Below are 24833 nucleotides of genomic sequence, written 5' to 3'. Positions count from 1 at the left end.
TTAACACCACTAAATTTGTTTTTACCTCAGAGAAAACATGCAGCACTTCCCCCAACACACACTCTGGCTAAACTTTGTGTATTTCATAGTCCAAGTGTATGCGTGTGTGTATATTCCACTTTTCAAAAGTATTTTCCACCCACTTTCCTGTCTCATTTGGGAATTTAATTCTTCCGCTCAAACCCACCGGTGAAGCCCGCTGCCCATCTGAATCCTCCTCGCTGGTTCCTCCCAGCAGGGTAGCTTTACAACAAGGCAGGCATGTGTTGACAATTCATCTCGATATACCTCAAATCTTTATTGTAAAGGTTCATGTAGTGAAACGATACAAACAGTGTTTAGCAACAAACGTGACATTAAAGTCACAGCAAAAATGATTGTTCTCTTTTTTTTTTTTTAACTTATCGACTTTCTTAGTGTGTGAAATACAAGCAGCTACATGATTCGATGTGTTTGAATTTATTTATTGTTTGTAGATTTGCACTGTTGTCTTTTTATTATGAAAAGTAAGACCTAGAGAGAATAACTTGTGTAACGCATTTGTATACGACAAGAAAAGCAGGAATTATTAAACTAAAAAGGGAAAGCAGAAACAATACATGGATTACGCAATAACTTTTGTTTGCATCAGTTTTTGCCCTAATTTTTGTTTGAAGATTGCATCCAGTGTGTTAAAAAACAAACAAAAAAAAAAACAGGACAAATCAAAAATAACCTCTGTCGTTAGGGGTGGGAAGATCTATAGCAGCATATCAAAACATGTAAATATAATTGGAAAGTTCATGACATAGATTCATTACATACAGAGTTATACGTTTCTGTTAAATTTGATGATTATTACTTACAGTTAATGAAAACATGGGAAAGGAAGAATAGTACACTCAACAAATGAAAAGCGGATTCTCACTACAGATGAATTATACCATAGTCTGCATGCTTGTTTGGAAGAATGGAGTCTCAGTAGATGTCCAGCAGAGAGTAATTGGTCTGGTTGTTAACAGAGTGCTGTATCCACAAGTATATTATAAAAGTTAAGTGGAAGAAAAAACTTTGGCTCAAAAGCGTGCACAAGCAACAACGACGACTGCGGTCATAAAAAGATTGTAAAAAAAAAAAAAAAAAAAAGCTCCTTTAAGAGTTTTGAGGAGGTTTACAAAACGTGACCTGCAGCTGGAGTCCGTGCATCAAGAACCACCTCAGGCAGACGCATCCAGGACAAGGGCCGTGACTATTACATTTCTTCTGGTAAGCCGCTTCTGAACTGGACGTCATCGACTAATGCCGATCTATCAGGTTTTATTTTCGCAGAACCTCATCTCCATGGCTGACCTCCATACCTGAATGGATTGATGAACCAGCCAAGTAAAGCAGCTCATTGGAGTCATTTCCAACTGGTATAAGTTTCAGTATTTTTATCAGTCTCTTGTAATTTTCTAAATGAAAACCAATTTGGGGTTTTGTCATGGCAACAAGCCATAATTATCAAAATGAACAAAGACTAACAATTTAAATACGTCACTCTGTGCATAATAATCCATCCATTCTGTTGTTTAGAACTGTGTATTTTTGCAAGGCCAGGGATGAGGTTCTGGGTTTGGTGCCTTTTTACGACAGACACAAGGTGAGACGCGAAGTAAACCCTGGATTGGTCTCCAGTCCACCTCAATGTGTGTAATGAATCTATGTGAAACATAACATTAATTTTGTAATGAATTACTAAAATTAATTTTTAGATAATATTCCTATTTACTAAAACACTGTGTTCTATCCTTTTTTTTAATTTTGCATGAGTTTTAATTGTATACAATAATCAGAATAAAGTGTTCAGGCAGACATAAGGAAGAGAAACCAGGTAGGGAAAAACCCAATAGCTGAATTTGATCATCTTCGTAAATCCTCTGTCTCTTTTGTGCTGCTTGTGTATTTGTATAAAATACATGTATTTATGTTTTTATATCTGTGACTTTCCTTCCTCTTTGCGCGTAAGTGTTTGCACATTTCTTCGTTTCAGGTGCAAACATGAATTAGGGTCACCGTTTTGGTTGTTTTGAACTTGTATGAATTTCCTCATTATGCTTTTGTTGCACAAAGAGATATTGAAGGAAACAGAATCACAAAGGAGGCGTCGTTTGCTTTCTCCTTCTGAGCTCAGCGTCAACGTTTTCTCCCTCATCGCTTACTGACCGATCAATCAATCAATCGGAACCAAGTGTCTTTGTGATGGTAGAGACAATCAATTTCAAATGGAAGAGAGACAAAAAAAAGATGAAGGGAGAGAGAGAAATAAGAGTAATGGAGAACGGAGATGAACCTGAGTGGACAGGATGGGGAGGAGACCAGCTCTCAGATTATGTATATCTTTATATATACATGTCTGCGAATGTGTGTGTGGGATCACCTTTAACCTCTGCAGAGTGACCTTTACATAGGGGTCCGGGGCATTCGGGACCGTCCCTCAGCTACCAGGCAGATAGTGGTGGGGATCTGCCTTGTTAAGTGGACATCTAATCGAAGATGTTGATCAAATGCCTGGAAGCATATGCATACACACTATAATACTTGGAGCCATGATGCAGAGAGCCTTTCCTCTGCTGCTTATCTTAGCGATGCAGAGAGTCTGTCGGTCGTGTTGAACCTGCAATCAGCCTGAGATTAAACAGCCGAGTTACGACTTGAACAAACGGAGTGAAAAACCGGTGTGGATGAAAATGATGTGTTTTGGACCAAAACAAATAAAAAGAAACAAGCAATTTGGCCGTTTGGCTTTTCATTTTTTCTTTTCACAAATTCTTACTGTGGCGCTTTGCTGCCACCTAGTGGTGCCGACACGACACATTGATAAGCATAAAATGTTTTCCTTTGTTGGCATCTGATGTAGCTCCTGTGAGTCTCCTACCACATTGAGGGAATTTTGAAATGATTTTTTTTCAACAAAAAGGTTTTTTTTTTTTTAAGTTATCATGATATAATTAGGTCATTTATAGGCAAAGTTTAAGGAATGTTTAGTTTTGTAATAATGTGCCAAGAAATGGCTCCACTACACTAAAAATTAGCTTTAAACTGCAAATCAAAGAAAAAAAAAAAAAAAGAACAATTGCCTCTTAAGATGTGACAGAAAACACTGCAAAATTAATAGATTAGTCAAACAATATGCTTCGTTACTTCAGTGGAGTGTGATTTGAAGTAGAAGCAGAGACTGGATGCAGATGAGTAGAAATTATTAGACGAATGGAGGCTTCAAAAAATGGCAAGGTTTTGAGACAGCTGTGACTTCTGACCAGTATGTTAAACTGGTCCTGATTTGTTTTCTTCTTATGTCCTCTAAATGGTATTTGCAATATAAATGCATCCAAGGTCAATAAAAGATTTAGAAAACAATTCCAGTTTAACGCTTTTTAAATTCACCACACCTCCTTGGGAAGATCAATCTGAGAAAAATGACAGCTCAATAAAAAAACTAACAAAAAAAACATTACTCCTTCACCAGTAACCAATTCATAAAGTTGAGACTTTATGAAAGTCATTCTGATTGTATTATAGGTAGATTAAAACAAAGATTAGCATTTATTTTTCTATCTCAGTCATGTTTAAGTCCATACTTGATTAGGCTAGTCTGAAAGCTTTATTTAGTCATTTATTCCTCGTTTGCTTGAATAATTCAGAAAATTAGTTTACAGGCAGACTCTCTGGTGTTGTATGGATTATTATCCTGACGTAAAACTCAAGAGCACTTAAGGATTTGAACCGATGGCTGGACATTGTCCTTCATGATGTTTTGGTAGTCGTTCAGGCCTAACGGCTTCAAATTAGCACTAATGTGTCATACTACATCCTTCACGTTTACCTGCTTGTGTAATGTTATTTAGCTGATCTGTTGTGTTAAGTTTTACACCAGATGTAAATAAGACACACACCTTCCAAAAAGGTTGTATTTTTGCCATATCAGTCCCCAGAAAACTTCTCCAGAACTTCGAAGGATCATCAAGATCCAAGTTTCTTAACTATAAATGATATGAGACAGGATTTTTTGACCGACTTTGTTGCATTAGAGAAGATAATAGTAGGAGCTTCATCGTCGTTCGCAGAAATATTTAACGTGTTGAACAGAATAAAATAGAAAATGAGAAGACAGTAAAATGAGGTTGCTGTACAGTATGTTAACTATATATTTCACACTAGAGAAGGAGTTTGGTCACTTAAGATGTTATCAACCTTTCCAGCTAATGACCTTTACTCATTTTCTCCAGTCTCTTATTCTTATACATCTGTATGTATGCATCAGTTAGCAAAATAATCCAAGTCAGATTATTAAAAAAAAAAACAAAAAAAAAAAAACTATTGTATTTTGAGTTTGTATTACAAAAAAAGAGACATGGGGTCCAGTTAGTCACATCATGCTTTTATGACGAAAGAGGAGTTAATTTACAAGACAAACAGTATATAAAACATACACTGAATTAAAAAAAAGAAACCATATGTTCTTTATAGACATAGTACATTATAACCCTTCCCTTTGAGACCAAACAGCCATGGGACTGAACAAAACCTGGGTGATCCCTGGAGGAAAGAAGCAGCAGTTAAATCCTATGTTACTATACCTACACTATTTACAGTTCAACAGTCATTTTCCTCTGTCAGACATGGCAAGGAAGTCTACAGATTTGATGACATGATATGGCTAATAGAGCTAATATTTACACGTTCTGTTCCTGTCATCCAAGGATCAAATTATTCTGGCATTAAAAAAAAAGTGCCTTTTAAAAGTGTACAGTCAGATGCCGATGTAGCTAAAGAGGATCGGAGACTAAATTTGGTACTTCATGTATAACAGTCAGTTTAATTTGTCACTCATCTCTAGTTGTGACTGATCACCTTACACGATTTAATTAGACAATTCAAACTACTTTCTAGAGTCCATTCATCCTTTTCCATATTAGTCATCTTACAACCACAAGCTTTAGTGGATTTTATTTGATTTGTCGCTTTTGGTGACTTAAGAAACACCCTCAATGGTAGCAACAAGTGGTGCTAAAAAGTACTGACCGAGGGGCTGAATGCAATCTATTCCCACACTTTTCAGATTTGTATTTCTAAAAACACTTCTATAATTTAATTCAACTTAACCAAAGTAACTTAACCACAACATGTTAAGTTACTTTGCATTGATCTATCATACAAAATCCTATTCATACTGAAGTTTGAATATGATTTCAAATTAGAAATCCTATTCAAATTTGTGGTCGTAATTAGAAAGAATGTGAAACAGTTAAAAGGTCTGAATGCGTTTTAAAGGCATAATAAGTCCAGGGCACTCATTCCTAGGTTTATGAGTTAGGAACAACTTTGTTTGACAAAAATACAAAAGCATTACGGCAATTATCTGAAAAAGAGAGAAAATAAACGCATTCTTAAAGAGGCTGGTGCTATAAAGAGAAAAGACCAGAGAGTCAAAAAAAAAAAAAAAAAACAAAGTGAGGGAATGAATTAAATGCGTTTTCAAGTATTTGCTATCTTGTGCAATAGAGATCTGGTGCAGATACAAAGATAGGTTCATAAAATGTGGGGAAAATTGAAGCGTTGACTCAAACTTGCTATAAAACAAGCAGAAATCGGGCACTTTCTTGCTCTTAGAAGACAAAAGAAAAACCTCTTCATCAAAGTGCAAACCTGGGAACAAGTGCCGGCCACATCTACATGAGCTCTCCACGCCTTGTGCAAACCCCACAGGATCTTTAAGAGGGCGACAATATTGAATAAAAATCAATAAAAGTATGCCATGAATAATCTTATCCCCATGCAGAATTGATCAGTCCCAGCCACCTGCCTGGAATATCAATTGCTCTATCTACAGCTTGTACATCAGAGCAGATCATTTGTTTGTGACAAGATATGTGTAAAAGTACAATCATTCCAAGTAAACACTTGTTTCTCCTTCAAAATGCACCCTCCCGTTTGAATATCCGTGAATGCATCGTGACTCGTCTCCCCTCGCTCCAGTTGGATTCAGCACGTTTGCTTCTGTTCACGAGCAGCAGCAATGGCACCTCTGGCTCTCGGTGCAGGTGTGAGTTTGGCACTACCAATCACTTTATACAAAAGGCATGCATAGATTCAGCCTGTTGAGACCACAAGCTGGAACGTCTCTTTGCTCTCCGGGGGGAACCAATCGTTTGCCGATCAGAGAAAGAACAGAGCTGTCAGATTGTTGGGGTTTCTGTTTCGGATATAATTTACGGACCGATTTCCACCGGCTGTCCTGCAGCTTTTAATCGAATTAAGATCAATCCTCATGACTTTTGCTCCATTTCGCATGTGTGGCAGAACGAATCCGACCACACAACACCCACTGGTATTGCTAAAAATATCAGTTGAATAAATCTAACAGTCAGTCTGCTTTCTTTATTTCTAACCTATCCGTTTTATTTCTTTCTTGCAAAAAATAAACGACAAAACAAAAATACTGGCGCATCAGCAAAGTTGCAGATGCTGCTGTTGTCCGTCTCGACCACTTGGTGGCAGTGTAACCATATAAAACGCAGCGATTTCTTGCAGTCCTCTGGTCAAGGTTAAGATGAACCAATTATCTGTCCAATGTGCTTTAGCAACGCTCTGCTCAAATATTCCTGCTAGCTGTGACAGTTTGCCTCCAGAAAATCGTGACTGCAGATATAATTTATGTCTAGATTATTATTCTACAACTAAAATCTTTAATCTAGGGTTTCGGCGGTGCAGTGTTCTTAGAGGAAATGAAACTAATAAGCCAAATAAACACACAAATCAGACGAGCTCACTCCTCCGTCATCCCATTACTGCTCGTTTCAGCTCAGATAAATTCTGCTCCAGTCTAATCCAATCAAAAAAAAAAAGAGAGAGAGAGAGAGAGAGAGAGATGGATTTATCCAGCGCTAAAGCAGAATCAGGAATGACAGAGGTGGCGAGAAATGCTGCTGCAGAAATGACTGCTCTAAAGGTAAGATTAAATATAAAAATAATAAGAGCATGGTTTAACATAATGACAACAGAGCCGTCTTTAATCTGGAGCTGCATGGAAACAGTGTAACAAAGCAAAATTGGAATAATTCAGGCTTTGCACCAAATAATGGTATAATTATAGTGTCTGGGATTTTACACTGTTTGTGCTAATAAGGAGTTCCCAAAGGGAAATTGTCTTGTTGTGGTTTAGGTTAAGTTTCTGCAGCTGTATTAAATTTGTGCAGTGCCTTGTAAAAGTATTCATACTCCTCCAACCATTAACATCTACATATTCACTCGGGCTTGACGCTATTGACCAAGACAAAATCGGAAAATGGAACGGAAATGGAAATGAAAAGTGGAAAATTGCAACTTGTATTTGTGTAAAGCCAATTTCACTTTGATTCCCTTAAATAAAACTAACTGGTTGCCTAATTGGTAAGTGGTCCGTCTGTGTGTAATTTAATTTCAGTATGAAGACAGTTGATCTTTGAAAGCCTCATGAGTTTGTTGGGGAAAATTTGTGAACAGGTCACGTTTTCAAAGTTGCAGAAAGACTTGAGATTATGCCAGAGGTTCACAGAAGTGTTTGGTGGTATAATATGAAAAAGTTCAAGGCGTTTGAATACTCTTGCAGGGAAATGCATGTAGGCAACACGTCACTGAGCTGTGGCCAGGATAAACCAAAGGAGACGGCAAAGGATTCTACTTTTTAAAACAACTGTAACAGCAGAGATAAATAAATCTGGTTTCCAACAGAAAAAAAATAAACCCCACATAAAAAACTGCCAGCTAGAGTAAAGACTTTAGAGCAAGATATTATGCAAATGTGCCTTTTTAGGGAGAACTATTAAAATAATTACATGCCAGAAATTATGATCAATTAAAAATATTTTACATACTACTAAAATCTGCTCATACCTCTGCAAGGACTTTTCAAGTAAAAGCCACATAACAGGTTTTTTTTTCAAAAAATCAAGAATGGCTTCTCCAGTCTTCAAGGGGTTTTTTTCAGGACTTGAGGGCTGAACAGAGGAAATTGCTTCTTTCCAACCCCAATCGTCTAATAAACGTCCCTTTTTTATATATATATATATATATATATATATATATAAATGGACAGCTTAAATCTGCAAGGTGAAAATGAGTGAAAAAAAAAAACTCAGTCCCCCTTCCTACATTTGTAAGATGGTATCAGATAACGAATGTATCATCAAGAGAACATACATACAGTCCAGTCCATTGGTTCTCATATCCAAAATAGTTCCCAGAGCAGCATGGTTTCAGTCTGCTAAAGTTCAAGGTGAGGTTTGAAAGAAATGGTTGGGTGTGACATGGGAACCAGTTGTTTTTTTATAATTTTTTTTTTTAGGGAACCTGGGTCACCCCTTTCATCTTAGTCGCTGATCCAATCACTGCTCTGTGTTTGGTGGCATCACGAGTAGCGACGAATCATTACATTACAACACCGACTCACCAACCACACAGGACACGCATCTACTACCACACAACCATACTCCGGCCTAATACTGTGAACAGGGACAACAGAGATCGGAAATGCTAAGAAGACGACAGAAAGAAAAGGGGCAGACGACCTGGGGGAGAAAGGGGTTAGAGGCAAGAGAAGGAAACGAAATGAAACACTCATCTACACTTACAATTCTGCATGATGTTTACACAATAACACCATCGACAATCACTACAGACATTCTTACTGTCTTCTAAACCTAATTTCCACTGAGAAATACCAGAAAATGGAAACACCAGAGGGATGGCTTAGGGAGAAGTGACATGGAGGCAACATCCTGTTCTCAACACCACGGCAGCCGAAATGGCTGCAGTTAACAGTAGCGGTAGAAATCAGGCCAGTTTTGCCATCCGTTCTCATTTTGTCTCATGAATCTTTTAACAGCTGTTTAGTTATTCATCTTGACAAAGAATCTGTGGTTTCATCATCCCTGACAAGGGACAAAAATGGAGTTTGCATAAATCATCTTAAAGGAACAAGAGAGTTCTCTCTCCTGCAGCAAATTATACCCAAACCATGAATTTGTTCTAATAAAGAGGGTCTTTCTTTTGATCACTGAGTTGTAACTTTTCCACTGTATGGCTTCCAGAAATAGAAAAAAATTGACATTTTGCGCTCACCAGCCCGGTAAGAACCACTCCCTTGTACTAACACTTTGCTTCGTACAGAGGATCTGGACTGAGCTGTTCAGAACCGAACGCTTCCTGGAGGCGTGGACTGTGTCGAGGTTTTAAATTTTAAATTTTATGTTTGCTCGTGACGAATGAAATGCGCAAGTTCGACGCCACTTACCGGAAATTGCCTACACTGTAAACAACCGTCCTCCACTGCGAAGAGAAAGAAGCGCTCATCCGAAAGAAGTGGCTGCCAGTGTTGATTAGCGCAGAAGATTGACGTCATCGTTCACGATTCTCTTTCTGTTCGCTGATTGGCCCGTTCAAAAATTGACCGGAGACAATCTGAGAGAGCCCAGATTGTGTTGGATATGAGGACTTTTTTTGTTTGTTTTGGAAGCTAACGCTGAGATTTTGATTCAAAACCGTTTCATGTCTTTTTGTCACTAGAACACAATTTTCAACTATCAGTGTATTTTGTCTGTTAACCATTTTTAAAACCTTTTCTCAAAAAAAACATTCTGTTTATTACTTAGACAAGTAGGATGCTATTTATTAACAAGCCAATCCTAGCAATACTAATCGACTTGGTTGCATCTATTATTTATTTACTGACCAAATTAGATGTTTTTTTTGGCAATGAAAGTCACAGAAGTAGCATACAAATTTTTGAACCCAATATTACATCTACTGAAAGTGGTAAAAGTAAGGCACCATAGAAGAGGTGTAAATTATCCACCCATGAGACAAATGACCATTACTGCTAACCGGTAAAATAGGAGTGAAGTTAAATACCTGTGGCAACCGGCACAGACACCTGAGCTACGTATTTTTGGTGCCTTTAATTTGTATAGGTTAAAGCTGGAAAAGTCCTAATTTTGTGACTAAGCTGAAGGGCCCAATTCATCCACTTGAGTTCAAGTCTGATTTAAAAGGGAAACAGACTGGAATAAACTGCTCATTTACACTTATAACATTTCTGTGTTTCATTAAGCCAGTTGAAAATATTGAGAAATAGTTTGGTTTTGGCTTGTGTTGTGAACAGCATTTAGCCTGGTTACTGAAAACTAAATGACATTTTCCTGGTTTTCTGACTGATTATGTATGACACCATTCTGAGATTTTAATTTTGGCATCTGTGGCTATAATCAAATCAGTACTATCAAATCCCACTGGTATTCATATCTTCGCCCAGAATGTGCTCAACTCAGTTGGTTTCATTTCTGATGAACATGGAAGATGGCATGAATGGTGATTGCATGCGACTGAACGATGCATATTATTGTTCAGCTTGAAAGAAAGCTCGGTGGACACTGAGCTTTTCACCCGAGCAAAACAATTTTGCTTGTTAAAATAATGAACAATATAAACTTTATGGTTTACTTCCTGGGTGTTGGACTCCAGGCCATCAGTGCAGACGTTCTGCAACTTTCTAATGTCTTCCTGGACCAACACACCTGAATTAAACGGCTGAATTGATGCAGTCGAGTTCTGCAACATTCTACTATCAGCATAATTATTTGATTCAAATGTGTTGAAGCACAGACACATCTAGAACATGCAAATTACAGACCCTCAATGTCTTGAGTTTAACACCTCTTGCTCAGGAGTCATCAGAACTACTGTTTTGTTTGTTTGTTTTGCCATCATCAAAAACCATCAGTTTATATTAACTCAAGTTTCTGAGCAGTTTATATTTTGTTCGCAGGCTCCATTTAGATCACTTTGTGAGGTGTTGAGAACAGAATAACGTCTCATGGTGGATGAGGTGCTTTAACACAGTGAACATTCAGAAGCTCACAGACAACAACGACTGAACAGAATAAAAATAAGGGACAAACAAATATGCAACGTAACGCTTGAAAAAAAAAAATCCCAAAAATAAAACCTTTTGTTATTTTTTTGCCATTGAGACCACAGTACTACTCTCCACTATACGATGCACATGGTGTGTGTGGGTAGGGTGAACACAACTTCATTTACATTTTAATCCTCAGTCTCCAGCCAGGGACCCCTCCCAAAGGAGGACCCAGTGGGGGTGTGTGGGGGTGGGGTGTGAAGGGGGGGATGCACTGGGCTAGGGGGGCAGAGACATTCATGCACCGGCCGTTTCAGAGACAGAAAGAGAAGTCAGCATCACAATTATAGACTTGTGCTTGTGTGTGCCATGTCGGGTTTGTTTGCTCTTGTGCAACTATGACTGTTGTTCCTTTGTGTTTGTTTGTGTTATTCTGTGGAACGTACTGCAAGCTCAGCGACACCGGATAATCTTGTGAACACCAGGACCGCTTGTAAAATGGCAGTAGTGATAATTATATGACTAAATCATGCACACGCTATATAAAAATTCAACCTACACAAATTATGGCTTTGTTTCTTCAGTCACAAATTTCCAGTATTGGCTATATGGCTATACATGCAGTATTGCTGGAATGTTACAATTAGCAAATAAATGTGTTCAATGAAATCTTTTTTCTGTTGGTTTGTTACTTTGCTCTTCCTGAGAAAAGGTGCAATATGTTATCTACTGTGTGTCATCCCCAATTTGGAGAAGTGTTTGTCTTGTGAAACTACGTGTCCTGTCTCTGCCTCTGAATAAGACCCAACTCTCCAGGCTGCTCCCCCCGGGCAGCACCAGGAAGGTTAGGGTGGCCACCAATGCAGCAGAGACCAGAGTTCAGGGGTTTGTGTAGGGGAGCAAAACACAAGTCAAAAAGGCTTATGTATTCTCGCTCGTACTACTCAGTTTACCCTCTGTTCCTGTCAGCCTGGACCATTTGCTCTCTCTTGCATTGGTTCATTTGGTTCCTGTGGTGGCCTGTGTTTGGTGTTCATAATTTTTAATTGTCTGAGTCACAGGCAACCGCAGCACCTCTTGACCGGTACACTCGTCCCAAACTCACACAGCTCATGTTTGGGCAGAATCTCACAAAGAAGTAAAGATCAAATGAACGCTTAAAATCGGTGGCCTCCAGGACATTCTTTACCGATTTCTAGCCTTTTCTTTTTATTTGTTGAAATAACCAAGAAAGTGCTGTTCGTGTTGCAAATATAACTTATCACTGATGTCTGTTTCTTACGACAACATTATTGTCAAGCATAATCGATTAATTAAACTCTACTACTGTTACGTACAGTAGCATTCAACACCACAATCTAAAGAAAACCACTGCGAAGAGGAGACATCAAAGTAATTTAAATTTCAAGCATAGGTCAAATTAAATCACAACTGTAGTTTTGAGGTGGCCACCCAATTTGGAGCAGAGCAATAGACACAAGCTAATGTTGTGCTCTCAAACTTCTTTGTGAGTTAGTGGCTGTGTGTGTTTGCGTGTGTCAAACACGTCTTTGGGACGTGCTTATGCCTCCCCTGAGGGACCCCTGGCTGCGTTGTTTCATATCATTTTCATGTTAAACTTCCTGGTCCCTCCTGTAGAGCTCCCCGTGGTGGGTTCAGATTTCCGGAACGAGTACTCCACTGTGAAGTTGTTCCTACGCTGGCCGCGTCCACGGCTCCACACAAATAACAACAGGAAGCAGAAGAGAACAACTCCGAGAAACGTGATGCAACCCATGGCTGTTGAGACCAAAATGGTGGTCAGGTCCAAGGTGAACTTGAGGAAAACCCGTGTGCTGTTTAGATTTGTGTCGTTGAAGTACTCCCCGCTGTACAGAGAGCGGTTAAGAAAGAAGGCGGAGGCAGAGTCTAGTGGCTGGCCTCTTACTGTGAGAGTGGCAAAGTAGGTGTCATTGCCTCCAGCGTTTGAGGCAATGCAGATGTACGTCCCGCTGTCAGTGAGCTGAGCATAGCGGATCTCCAGAGTACCACTAGGGAGAACAGTGATGCGACCTGAACTCTTAGCTGTGATTCGTCTACGCAGTGGTGAGATCCAGATGATGGCAGGTGTAGGATCTCCGTCAGCTCGACATACAAAGCTCACTGGCTGGCCTTCCCGAGCAACCACCTAAGAGAGGTGGTAGAGCACACGATTGACTATACATAAAAAATTCAGCATATGCAGTATGAAACATTAACATCTCACAAACATTAGAGGACGTTTTAGCTTCTTCAAAAGATTACCTGCTGCATCTTACGGTTGCGGATCTTAGGTTTCTGGCATGTAAAGTGATCGAAGAGAGCAGAGTCAGAGAAGGCGCTGAGGCTGACTCCTTGCACCTCCACCGGGCCTGCACAGACTGGCACTCTGCCGTCAAAGTTGAGGGTCTTGCGTCTTTGCAGGATCCACAACAGACGGCAGTCGCACAACAAGGGATTCCCGTCCACTCTGAGGGTCTCCAGACTGTTAACAGAGTGGAAGGACCCCTCTTCCAGAGTCTGCAGGTCGTTGGAGGAGAAGTTGAGTACTCGAATCTGTCTGAGACCTCCAAGGGCATGAGGCTCCACCGTCAGCAACCCAGTGCTTACCATGATGAGCTCCTTTAGCCTAAGCAAGTCCTTGAAGGCCCAAGGCTCTAGTGTGGTGATGGGATTGTAGGACAAGTTGAGATGGGTGAGGTGCACCAGGTTCTTGAATGAATTAGAAGGGACAGTAGTGATGTTGGTGTTGGTGATGAAGAGCCAGTGAAGATCAAGGCCCTGAAAACTAAGTGGAGAGATATACTCAAGGTATGGCCAGTGATCGATATCCAGACCCCGCAAATTATTCAACTTGCGAAAGTTTTGATCCTCCAGGGCAGTGATGCTTAGGTGTCGAAGGCGAAGAGTGACCAGGCTGTGGAGGTAGGACAGCGTCTGGCCAGAGATGGATGTGAGGTTGCAACGCTCTATTGTGAGATCTTCTAGTCCCAGAAGTCCAGAGAATGCCTGTGGCGAGAAACATGGGGTTGGAGAATAGTCATTTCAAAACATACACAAAGACAAGAATGTTTTTTTTTTTGTACATAGGGTAGTAGGAGAGCAAAAACAAAATCAGAAAGGAGGCACTCAGGCAAATTTGTTACCATTTTTGTTGCACTGTCAGGAAAGCTTACCTTGTGGGAAATATAAACCAGATCATTGTCTCCAACTTCCAGCTGTTTAAGATTCCTCATATCTTGGAAGGTGTAGTCCAATAAAATCACCATCTTATTCTCACTTAGATCCAGGCTGGTGAGATTGCCCAGCTTGGCAAATGCCCCCATAGGTACTAACTTCAGCTGATTCCCCCGTAACTTTAGGACTTTAAGATTCTGAAGAGCGGCAAAGGCATTTGGCTCTAATGTGGCAATGAGGTTTTCACTAAGGTCCACTTCCTCCAGCCGGGGGTACGGTGCCAGATCACCCGACTGTACCCAACGGAGCCGGTTCTTGCTGAGGTCCAAGACCCGCGTCTCTGTTGGAATGCCTTCTGGGATGTTTGTGAGCCGCCGCCGCTGACACGACACAGACCTCAGATGAGCTGAACACTCGCATCGTGGAGGACAGGCCTTACTGCTCTCTGGCAAAGTCAAAGCTATGACAGAGACCAGCAAGGAAGCCAGAACCCATTTCCACACCCTCGGCCATGGCACTAAGGCACGACCAGCAGGACCAGGAGAGTCAGTCATGGCGCTGGTCCTCTGACTCCTCGCCTGATACAGGCAGGGTCAGTGCGCCAGACACCTGCAATACAGAGGAGAGACAGAATAGTAGGGAAAATGTGTGAGAAGAAATCCACCACAGGTAATTGTGAAAGAAAGAAAGTAATGCGCTACAGTGCCATAAAATAGTGCTTCAGCAGTTTGGCATGTTGTTACGTTACAAACACAGACATAAATGTTTTTTACTGCAACATTCTGTGACGTAGAGCACAAAGTAGTGCCTAATTGTGAAGTGAAAGAAAAAGATACACATTTCTCATTTTGTAAATCTAAAATGTGAATACTGTGGAGAAAAAAAACCGTATATCCACACAGGATGTTAATAATCTACTTTACGGCAAAGCAACTAGAGCTATGGGCCACATACTGACCCAACGTTACACTTCGTCCAGTGAGATCCCATCATAGTTACACTGATGGCTCTAAGATGTTTAAGATAATTTGTTTTTTCACCAATTTATTGGAGGCTGCTGCTTGGAAACTGGGACGCTGAGAGCCATGTGAGAGGGAGATTGTTGCTCCAGCTGAAATCGTGTGCCTTGCATCTACTCTGTCTTCCTTGCAGCGCTGAGACCGTCTGCTCCATTTTTGACAAACACAATGCATTTATTATCACCCCACATATGCACATGATGAGATTCTCAACAAGCAAGTTGCGCCTCCAAGCGCTGCGCACCAGTGCTCTGAAACGAGGTTGAGAAAGACATCAGTGTAAAATCATATACAGTGTTTGATAAGGCTGATGGATGGTTGCGTAGGTTTGGAAGTTTGCTGGCTAAGAATTAAATCATTTTAGTCCTCCCAGCACAAAGATAAGATGAGTCACTTGTCCTTTAACACTCTTTTAGGCAACCGTTAATTACTCCCACTTACTGTTTTCAACATGGAAACTGTCAAAGAGCACCTGGCATCGGATCTTCAACATGTCTCAGTTAGGCGGGCTAACTCCAAAGCATAAGTACAGCGTGAAGGAGAAAAAAAAACTTGTTTCCTTCCAAACACAAACTGTCCTCCTGCAGGGCTACACATTAAACTCTCAACGATTAGCTTGCTAATTTATTTTTCAGAGAGGAAATGAGAAGGAATATTTCATCATAATGAAGGAAGATCATGTGTAAAATGCTCTCTGATGCTGGCTTTTGAGGGAGAAAGAGCCAAGTAGATGAATAATACATAGGTTAGTTTGTGCTGAATGGGCAGCGTCCAAGGCGTAAGCCAGGCAGTTAAAAGAAGCAAAAGTTGCTAGCTTCTCCAGACGCTGCAGGCTTTGCTTTGAGTTCCTTCTTCCCCCACACCTTAGCTTCAGAAAAAAAGCTTATTGAATCCCTAATTATATCAAATGGTTTCATAGCGGCGGCATTAATGGCATCAGTGAAGATAAAACCAGACTTAAACCAAATTTACACGATGCCATATAAATTGTGTGCACATGTGCACATTTCTCTCACATTTTTCACACTTGCTCACACAAAAAACTGGTCTCCGTGTGGCGGGATAAGTCCCTCGTTTTTTTCAGATGCCGCTGAAAGAACCGCTTTCTTTTCACATCCCTGTTCTGGAGAATCTGATAGAAATCTGGCACAAGCTTTTCTTTCATTTGGAGACAAAACTCAGACACAGCGAGTCCTCTGTGCAGACTGTTGCACAAACTGACCCACTTCTCATGTGCAGCTCTGGCTTGTGCTGCCAGTCGGCTGCAACTCACCATGACCACAACAACTGAGCAGCAAACCTCATTGTCTCAGTGGGACGGGGCTCAGGAGACAAACAGACAGATCTGAAAAACTAACAACTGTGTACAAAAAAAAGAAGAAGAAAAAAAGAGAAACTAAAAAGAATTGGGGCAAGTGTTTCACAAAGAGGAGCATTCACTGGTTGCCGACGTTAAGCTATCAAGGCTTTAACAAGTTATGACTTTGAAATCACAGATGTTTTCTTTTTGTTCTATTGTTCCCCCAGTTTAAAGTCCTTTAAATGAGTCAGTCATCTTGTTATAGTCGTAGTTGTTCAGAGTAGAAAGGCGAAGACGTGTAACACACTTGTCTGTTTTCACATCAAAAGGGCAATTAATGTTTTGAATAACATTAATATCACTGTAATGAATAGTATGTTACATTATTTTAGCAACTGTTTGAGTCGATTGAATTGACTTCTTTGTGCATTTGATGTAAAGTGGCTGAATATAAATAAACTGAATTTAATTTAATCTGTAAGAATAACTTATCGCATTTTTATTTCAAATAAAAGCACTTTAATCATCTAATTGTCTAAATACTGCTCAGTTTAATTCATTTAAGTTACTTTTTGTACATATGTAGCATCGATCCACAACAAAGGCATGTAAAGGCAAGTATGAATCCATTGTTTTTTCCATTTTATGGATTCAAATTAAGTTACATACTGTGTAGTCAGGATGGGAATAGCTGTTTGCATGTTTATATATTTTATTATTTTTAGTCTTTAGAATTATAACTGTTCTTCTTGTGCTATCACAGGTTTTTTTCCTCAAATGTTTTAACTTTAATGTGTCATTTTGGTAATTAAAGAACAGCTCTTTTTAAGTAACACAGGAGGTGTTGCTTCAGCGTGAGTTTTGCTGAAGGGGATGGAGTCCCCAGTTTGCCAAGAAAGTGTATTTTTGCTGTTGCTAAATATTACCAACAGTCTGACCATAAATCAGGGTGGATGTTTCCCGTGTTTTAGTTTTCGGTTTTGTTAGTCGATGTTAGATTTTGTGTTCATCTCTCGTGTTTGTCTGCGTTCCATTATCTCAAACACTGATTGCTTTATACTGCTAAAGGTTTCCATTTAATGTTCCCTGGTCCGTATCATTTTGTTTCTGCTTTTCGCTTGACTCACATTGATCAGCGAGTGAACCTGCCACGCATTTATCATCATCTTCTGCTTTTTCAGATTTTTTTTTTTTTTTTTTTTTTTTTGTTATTTACCCTGGAGTTCTTTGAGGTGCATTTCTAGTTTGTTCCTGTTTGTCCTAATGCAACAAGAGTCCTGCAATGGCATCCTGCATGCCGGCTATCGTCTTGGATTTGCATCTTTTTCCTCTCATCCACTCTAATGCCTTCATCATTTTCTTTTATTTGTTGTGGGGCTTAGTAGGCTCGAGACACAAACGGCGGCTAAGCAATTATCTTGAAATATTTGCGAGTAAAATTAAATATACTTACTCTCACTGGCTTGGAGGAAATTCAGTAATTTAAATGATTCATTTAACTCATTCAATGGGAGCAGGTAGAGACTATTTCAAAAGTCAAAGGGGGGAAACGGAATATACTCACGCGTCACTCAAAGATCTTAAAGATTTTCATGTCACCTTTGTGGTCAACTTACAAAAACTTTGTTGTCAATCAGCTGTCAATTGATATGCCACATTTTTGAAAATAAAGAATTGGAAAATCGGTTTGCACATTCATATTGGTGTCTGTTCAATGCAGTTAAATACTTGCGTTATTTCATGTTTTTATCCCCACTTTTTTTTTTTGCTGGTTTCAAGTGTCAGTTCAAAGAGTTAATAACTGATAGAAAAGACAGATTGTTCTCAAAAACAGAGAAAAACGATCAATTTTAAGAAATTTTTGCTGCAAAGTAAACCATTAGGGAAAATAAAAAGTGGTGGTGTCAACGTTAGCTGCAAACTTAATGTTCCACATGTTAATATGGGGTTTAAATGGTGTGTTATTACCATGGGCTTGTTTTTGTGTTTATTTCCCCCTTTTTTGAATTGCTACAATTGTTATCATCCATCATGCACTGAAAAAAACAAAAAACCAAACAGAACAGAAACCTACCAAGGTCTATCATCCAGAGTGGGTGATAGAAGAAAAAAAAAATCAATAGCACAGACTGTTGGCATAAAACATGACAAATATTGCTTTAATGTGTGAATCATTCACAACCTTGCATGAAGACCTCTCAAACAGCTTAATCAACAAATTAACATCCGGTGACAGCTCTGGTTTAAGGTTATCATGAGCATATTCTCTGTTGTTTTGCAAATTTTCAGCTTGCTAAATTTTTTTTGCTACAAGCCTGGTGCAAACACTTCCTGACCAGTGAGCATCACTGCAGCATTTAAACATTTTGAATTCAGTTTTACTGACCTGATTAATGCTAAACATGAAACTAAATCTTTTTTTTTTTTTTTTTACTGCAGCTAAAGATGGCCCAGTGACATGCAAAGCATTACATTGCCATGGGATAATCAATTTTGCACACTTTGCTTTTCAGTGACTTTAATCTAACAGCAGATCTGAGTATAAAAGGTGTGTGTGTGTGTTTGTGTTTGTGTGTGTGTGCATGCACCCTCTTTGCTCTTTGGCCATTTGATAGATGCAACCTGTCTTCACAGTCCGCCCCCCCTGACAGTCATCCTACGGGTCAGCAGCAGAGCCACGGCATGAATCAGTGAGCTGACACTGTCAAGGCAGACAACGTCCTCAATGCTTGACTCAAGAACAGGAAGTGATCCTGAACCTTCCTTTTTGCTTACACACACACACACACACGCACACACGTACACACAAAGAGCTGGGGGCGTCTGTCCATCATCTACTGAACAGACACGTAAAAAGGTACACATTTACTCTTGTTCTCCAAGCAAATAGCGAAGTTTTTCTCCTAGTTGTCACTCTACGCAGATTCTTGGTTTCTTTAAGAGTAAAACCTGTAATATTTTCATCTTCTGTTCTCATTCCTCACCTTCCTTTCAAGTAACTATTTTGCAGGACTCTGGAACAGTCCTGTGTTTTTTTTTTATCATTTCAATTAGGTTTTAAACAAGACCTTCTTACTGAGTGGTCTCTGCTTAGAGTATGAAATGATCTTTTGTCGACTGACTGCAGAATCTACTGTCACTGTTTTGTTATCTTATGTCTGCCTTTTACGCCCAAAAATATAAAAAAAATAAAATAAATAAATTTCAGCATATTTCATGAAATCCTGCTTCATGTTCGTCAACTGGCACTGACTGAAATCACATCTTATTTAAAAAAAAAAAATCTTCATGTGAAAGATAACGAGCTGGAACGATAATTTTTAGTCGTATATTCTCTTATAATTATCTTCAAACTAAAAAAAAATACACAATATTTGGTCATTGCACATGAAAGCATGATGTTGCAAAATAGTCAAATATATTTTAATCATTTAATTGGAAAGTACTTTCTAAACTTATGAGTGAAAATGCAATAAAAGAAAACATTCTCATCCATCTTCAAAGCATTAACCTTTCATCTCTGATCCTGCACCTGAGCAACAGACACACTGGGAGCCTTCGTATCTGTGCTGCAAGCTGCAAATTACCGTGGGCCAGATGTTAAAGCTGCATCAGGGGCAAATCTAACAGCCATCCAGACAGAGATGAAGGCACAGTCTGCCATGAGCCAGCTGTGCAGGAGGAAGGCATAAGAAATGTAAGGCAAATCAGCCCCAAATCTAAAAATAACTCAATTTTAGTTAGCTGACCTAATGAGCAGATGTGTGCAGTAAGATTCCTGCCACTCCACGTATACATCAAGCACCATGCACAGGTGAAAACACTGGCAGATGTTTTGCACAACAGCTGTTTCACCTGCTACCTGGATTAAAAACATCACATTGTTCAGTATGTACTACATGTCAGTCAAATAGTTGGAGAGTATTATATTTGGCCAACCAAATACCTGTTTTTTTTTTTTTTTTTTTGTTGGAACCATTTCCTGAGTTTTATCTGTCTGTCTTTGGCAGTCTCGTACAAATACTGTGCGATTCACACGGAGGCATGAAGTTTTGAGCAGCCAAGCAGTCAGCAGGTTATTACAGAATGCTTTACATTGTTGCAAACTTGACAGGTTTTTACATTTCGCAAGAAAAGCTGACAGTTTGTACTTTCCATTGCTAAGTAGCTGTAAGTCCTATATTGAATATGTGCTTAGTCACTGCCTTTAAGCCCAAGTCAAGTGTGGAATATGGCTTAACAGCACTGTGGAGGTGCAAGGCAGGATGAAACGGACAAACATCTGTGTTTAAAAAAAAAAACAAGGAACAGATCTAAATTTAAAACCAGATATATTGTATAAAACCACATAATGTTTGATCTTCCCGTTTGCTTTTAAATAAAAAATAAAGACTTTATGTTTCAAATGTGTTGGGATTATCAAAAGCATTTCTACTTGTTAGAACCCAGTCATTTTTTCCTTTATATTCAGATTATTGTGGGGAAGGCCAAATGAGGATGTCCTGACTTTGGAAGCTTTTGATATTGTAAATTACCTTACAGCATTTCAACTATACAGAGGCAAGTATAAACACCAAGGGAACATAAATCTATCTGACAGGTTCTCCTAAATTACTATGTTTTGGTGCAAAATTTGTGAGTCAACCCCGGGAACAAAAGCACGAGATCTTGTGGCGTGAGCGTGTCATCATTCACAATGAGTCCTGACACGGACAAGTGAGAATTTAAATCAAAACGCAAAAACCAGATGGCATCACAGGGTCATAAGGAAAAAAGATTATTTGGAAACGCTAAAGCAACATCTCGAGATATAAGCCGAGAAGTTAAAACTTGGGAAAGAATGATGAGTGATTTGATATAACCTCAGTTACACCAAATTAGACACAAACTTTCTGAAGAACAACAGAGCCAATGTTTGTGAATTTGTCTGTGTTCACCCTGATTCACTTCCACCAGGATCACTGTGAGCAGCTTGTGGATAATGTCAGGTGTTTGGTCTGCAGGAAATACTTGAAACCGTCTAAATTTGACAGAAATTCAAAAATGCACTAAGAAAATCAACGTTGGGAACCCACAACTGACCAAGAACAGGAAATGTTTACGTTGATTTGAGGTCAAAAAGTGAGGGGGCCAAAAAAATACTTGCTTGTCTTTCTGTTGAGCGCATAAAAGTATCTGATTTCCATTGTGCATTCAGCAGTTATACAGTGATCTAATAGCAAACAGAACAATGTTGTCGTTGTGCTGGACCATAGAAGATATTATGAATCACAGATGAAACAAAACCAAACCCAAACCCTGAATCACAAGCTAAGAAAAAAATCTGCCATGGCACAACTTTAAAAGTAATGGCTGACCACAAAGAAAATCACTTGGGCTGGATTCTTACAGCAACGCAACAAAAAACCCCCGACTGTAGCAGGGCATGGCAGCTAAAATTTGGTCTTCAAGACTAGAGAAAACTCACCAGACACACATGGCCTGGCTTTAAAAGATGATTTGCTTTCATGGTGGAAGCCACTGCAGCAAACTGACTACAACTGATGTGACCCTTATTTTAGTGGGTTGCATTTAGTGATGAGATGCTTTTCACAGAGAGAAGATGCCCATGATGAAATCCTACTGTAGCAGCTCAGTCTTTCTATTGTAAGGAATCTGAGTCACTGATGCAGTAAGAGCAAAATGATTAAGACTGACATGCTGCTTTGTATGACCTTCATCTGATAGAAGCCAAACAAAAAAACAACAAAAAAAAAAAAAAACCCACACAAACCCTTTTTCTTGAATACGGCGGTAATGTTCTACTGACAGCAAATGGCCAAATTTAAAGCCAAACTACTGCTGCAGGGAACAGCTTGTTTGTTTTCAGGAATTTTGGAGAAAAAGTTTTAATAGTGTCCACAGAAAACGTGAAATAATTAACAGGGGAAATAACTTGGGATTAAACAGGCGACCAAGAAGTTTCAAATAATATGAGAACTGTTAAAAGGTTGATCTTCAATTATTCCAATTCAATATAAGAGCAGTTTTACACAAAATGAAGGACTTGTTTTAGCAGTGGTGGAAACCCAGTGTGATGTTGGACTCCTGTTGCAGCGCCTTGCAGCTGTACCCTATTAGCTTTTTCTACTTTTGTCACATTACAACCATAAACTGCAACATGTTTTAATAATATTTTATAAGAAATAGCAAAATAAAATTAAAAAATTGGGGAATGGGTTTGTCTTTAGTTCCCCACCATCATGTCTCGGTACTTTGCAGAACAACATTTCACTGCAAATTAAACTATCTTTTCACTGTATGAACCCCCCCAAATTTTCTTTTGCAGATTCTTCTTTGCAAAACAACTCATGTTATGTCAGACTGGATCGAGATTGTTTGGACCGCGGGCATCGTTTTAAGTTAATAAAGGAAAAGTAAAAAGACAAACAATACTGTTTAGTGTCACACATGCTTCCGTCTCACATGTTTGGCTTCAAGGAGACGTAAAACGGGAAGCTAAATTAGAAGGGGGCATAAGAGGATTGGTCGAAATTGCAAATATTGATCAGGAAAGAAGGAAATACAGAAAACATTAAGGTGATTGGTCAAATTTAAGGAAAAAGTTGTGATTGCCACATCACAGCTTCCCAGAAGGACTTGGTATAGTTTCCACTACATATGTTTTGTGCAAGCCTCAACTTACCGGACATTCTTCCACATGTTTGTTATGTTGCCCACATGGCTTATGGCTTAAAGAAATAGTTTTTGATAGAGATTTTTGGTATTATCATTTTGTTCAGTCTAATGTTAATGTGTGTATAAACTGACCTGGAGGTTACGACTGACTGTTTCATCTTCATGTGAGACAGTTAACTCTGTGTTTCCCAGACCTTAATTCTTATCAACCAGAATACCTCCTAACTGCCTGTGAGCAGTCGTATTTTGTCTCTTGTTTATCCTCCCTCTTTGTTGACAGTTTGACCTAGAGCTGAACTGGGCTCAGATCGTAGATCAGATATCACACCTGGAACTGAGTTGCTGGTTTGTTTAGGTTAAATGTTTTACGACCTCTGTTGTTTTTTTTCTGGCTGTTCTGCTTTGACAATAAACCAGGGGCTCGCGTGGAAGGAGATCAGAACTCTCTGTGAACGGCCTGGAGAGGTTGTTGATGGAGAGTTCTCCTTTTGCAAAAGCTTTGTCTATAAAATTCATATACGTTGTCTGTGGTCTTTTTATATAGGTTCGAGAAAAATACCTATCAGTTTTCTTCTTGTTCCTACACAAAGACCTTGCAGTATCTCTGCAGTGCACCACTAATTGATGAAACGAGCAAGATAACATGTGCTTCTAAGAACTGTAGAGTTACTAATGAACCTATTAATGAAGTTTATTCAGACATAATTCAAATTTTTGGCATGCCTATATATGGCCTCTAATTTGCCTGGGGGGGGTTGAGCGCCTCCTGTCTTTCAGTCGCAGTGACATTGTTGCTCCCGCACATGGTCACACACTTCAACTCTCACAGTTTGCATGTACACTTAGTAGACAGGCTGTTGAGCTGAGGATGCAAGCTACCACATCGACTTTGTCAGTTTCAAAGCTCACACACAGTGTCAACAACGTGAAACTCCAGTACAGTGAGAGATGAGCGACACACACTTTGCCGAACACCTCTTGCAGTCTCGTTGGGAAATACCTTTGCAACAGAGAGGATGTGCTTCACGAGACAAAAGAAGCGTTCCGACTCAAAGCAAGCCACTGTTCCCCTTCCTTTGCAACTAGGTGAAATGTTTCAGACTTCAAAGATTTATCTTTTTTTTTTTTTCTTATGTGCCGTTTTCCCCCACAAACTGCTGATGCCGAGATCTGGCCTCGGCTTTCAACCGGATCAAAATCAGCCAAGAATCCAGCTGAAACCAAACATTCACGGTGCACGAATGCAGTTCTTGACAGTCACAGAGAAAGAACGATGCACGCAGCAGAGCTGAAACAAACAGTGACTAAAAAAAACAAAATACAAAAAAAACCCCTCTAAGACACAATAACATAAATAGAAACATATGTGCAGCTTATTTACCAAAGAACGTCCTCCAAACCTCGCAGAACGTTTCAAACTAACCTTAAAACCATTTGCAGCTACAATGCTATAAATAATTTAAATGGTGAAAGAGGTTCACACTGTTGTGCCCACACTATAAATGTCCATGGATTCAGACATGAGCTGTCTGGGTCGGTGTGTAGGCAGAAAGTAGACAATGGTAAGTGGGTTAGATGGGGGAGATTAGTCCAAAAGGTCGTTTCTTCTCTGTGTGTGTGGGTGTGCGCATCCATGAATATGTGTCACTTCTTCACTTTGAACTTCGCTGACACTAAAACCTCAGCGAGGGGCTTCAGGCACAGCAGGGAGTCAGACTGGATAATCCTG

General features: G+C 39.5%; 1 protein-coding gene and 1 long non-coding RNA gene across 2 annotated transcripts in view; one reads left to right on the top strand and one right to left on the bottom strand.

Annotated features, from left to right (window-relative positions):
- The first annotated feature begins 1105 nt into the window (after positions 1 to 1105).
- Positions 1106 to 10983, top strand: LOC106957791 (uncharacterized). Its single transcript, XR_001427030.1, has 2 exons — positions 1106 to 1137; positions 6876 to 10983. It is a non-coding gene; the product is annotated as an uncharacterized LOC106957791 (long non-coding RNA).
- lingo3b (leucine rich repeat and Ig domain containing 3b) overlaps positions 8331 to 24833 on the bottom strand; it is a 41192-nt gene continuing 24689 nt past the window's right edge. Inside the window, exons 2-4 of the mRNA XM_015049262.1 lie at positions 14107 to 14716; positions 13196 to 13939; positions 8331 to 13079 (exon numbers count right to left, since the gene is read on the bottom strand). Of these exons, the coding sequence (XP_014904748.1) occupies positions 12510 to 13079; positions 13196 to 13939; positions 14107 to 14661 (1869 nt within the window). The 5' untranslated portion in view covers positions 14662 to 14716 and the 3' untranslated portion in view covers positions 8331 to 12509. The remainder of the gene's footprint in view (positions 13080 to 13195; positions 13940 to 14106; positions 14717 to 24833) is intronic.

The sequence above is a fragment of the Poecilia latipinna genome, unplaced genomic scaffold (genome assembly GCF_001443285.1).
Source record: "Poecilia latipinna isolate Pla-1442-1.1 unplaced genomic scaffold, P_latipinna-1.0 Scaffold937, whole genome shotgun sequence".
In the NCBI taxonomy this organism is placed as follows: Eukaryota; Metazoa; Chordata; class Actinopteri; order Cyprinodontiformes; family Poeciliidae; genus Poecilia; species Poecilia latipinna.
The sequence above is the reverse complement of the archived record's forward strand: the minus strand, read 5'-3'. Positions and strand labels throughout refer to the sequence as shown.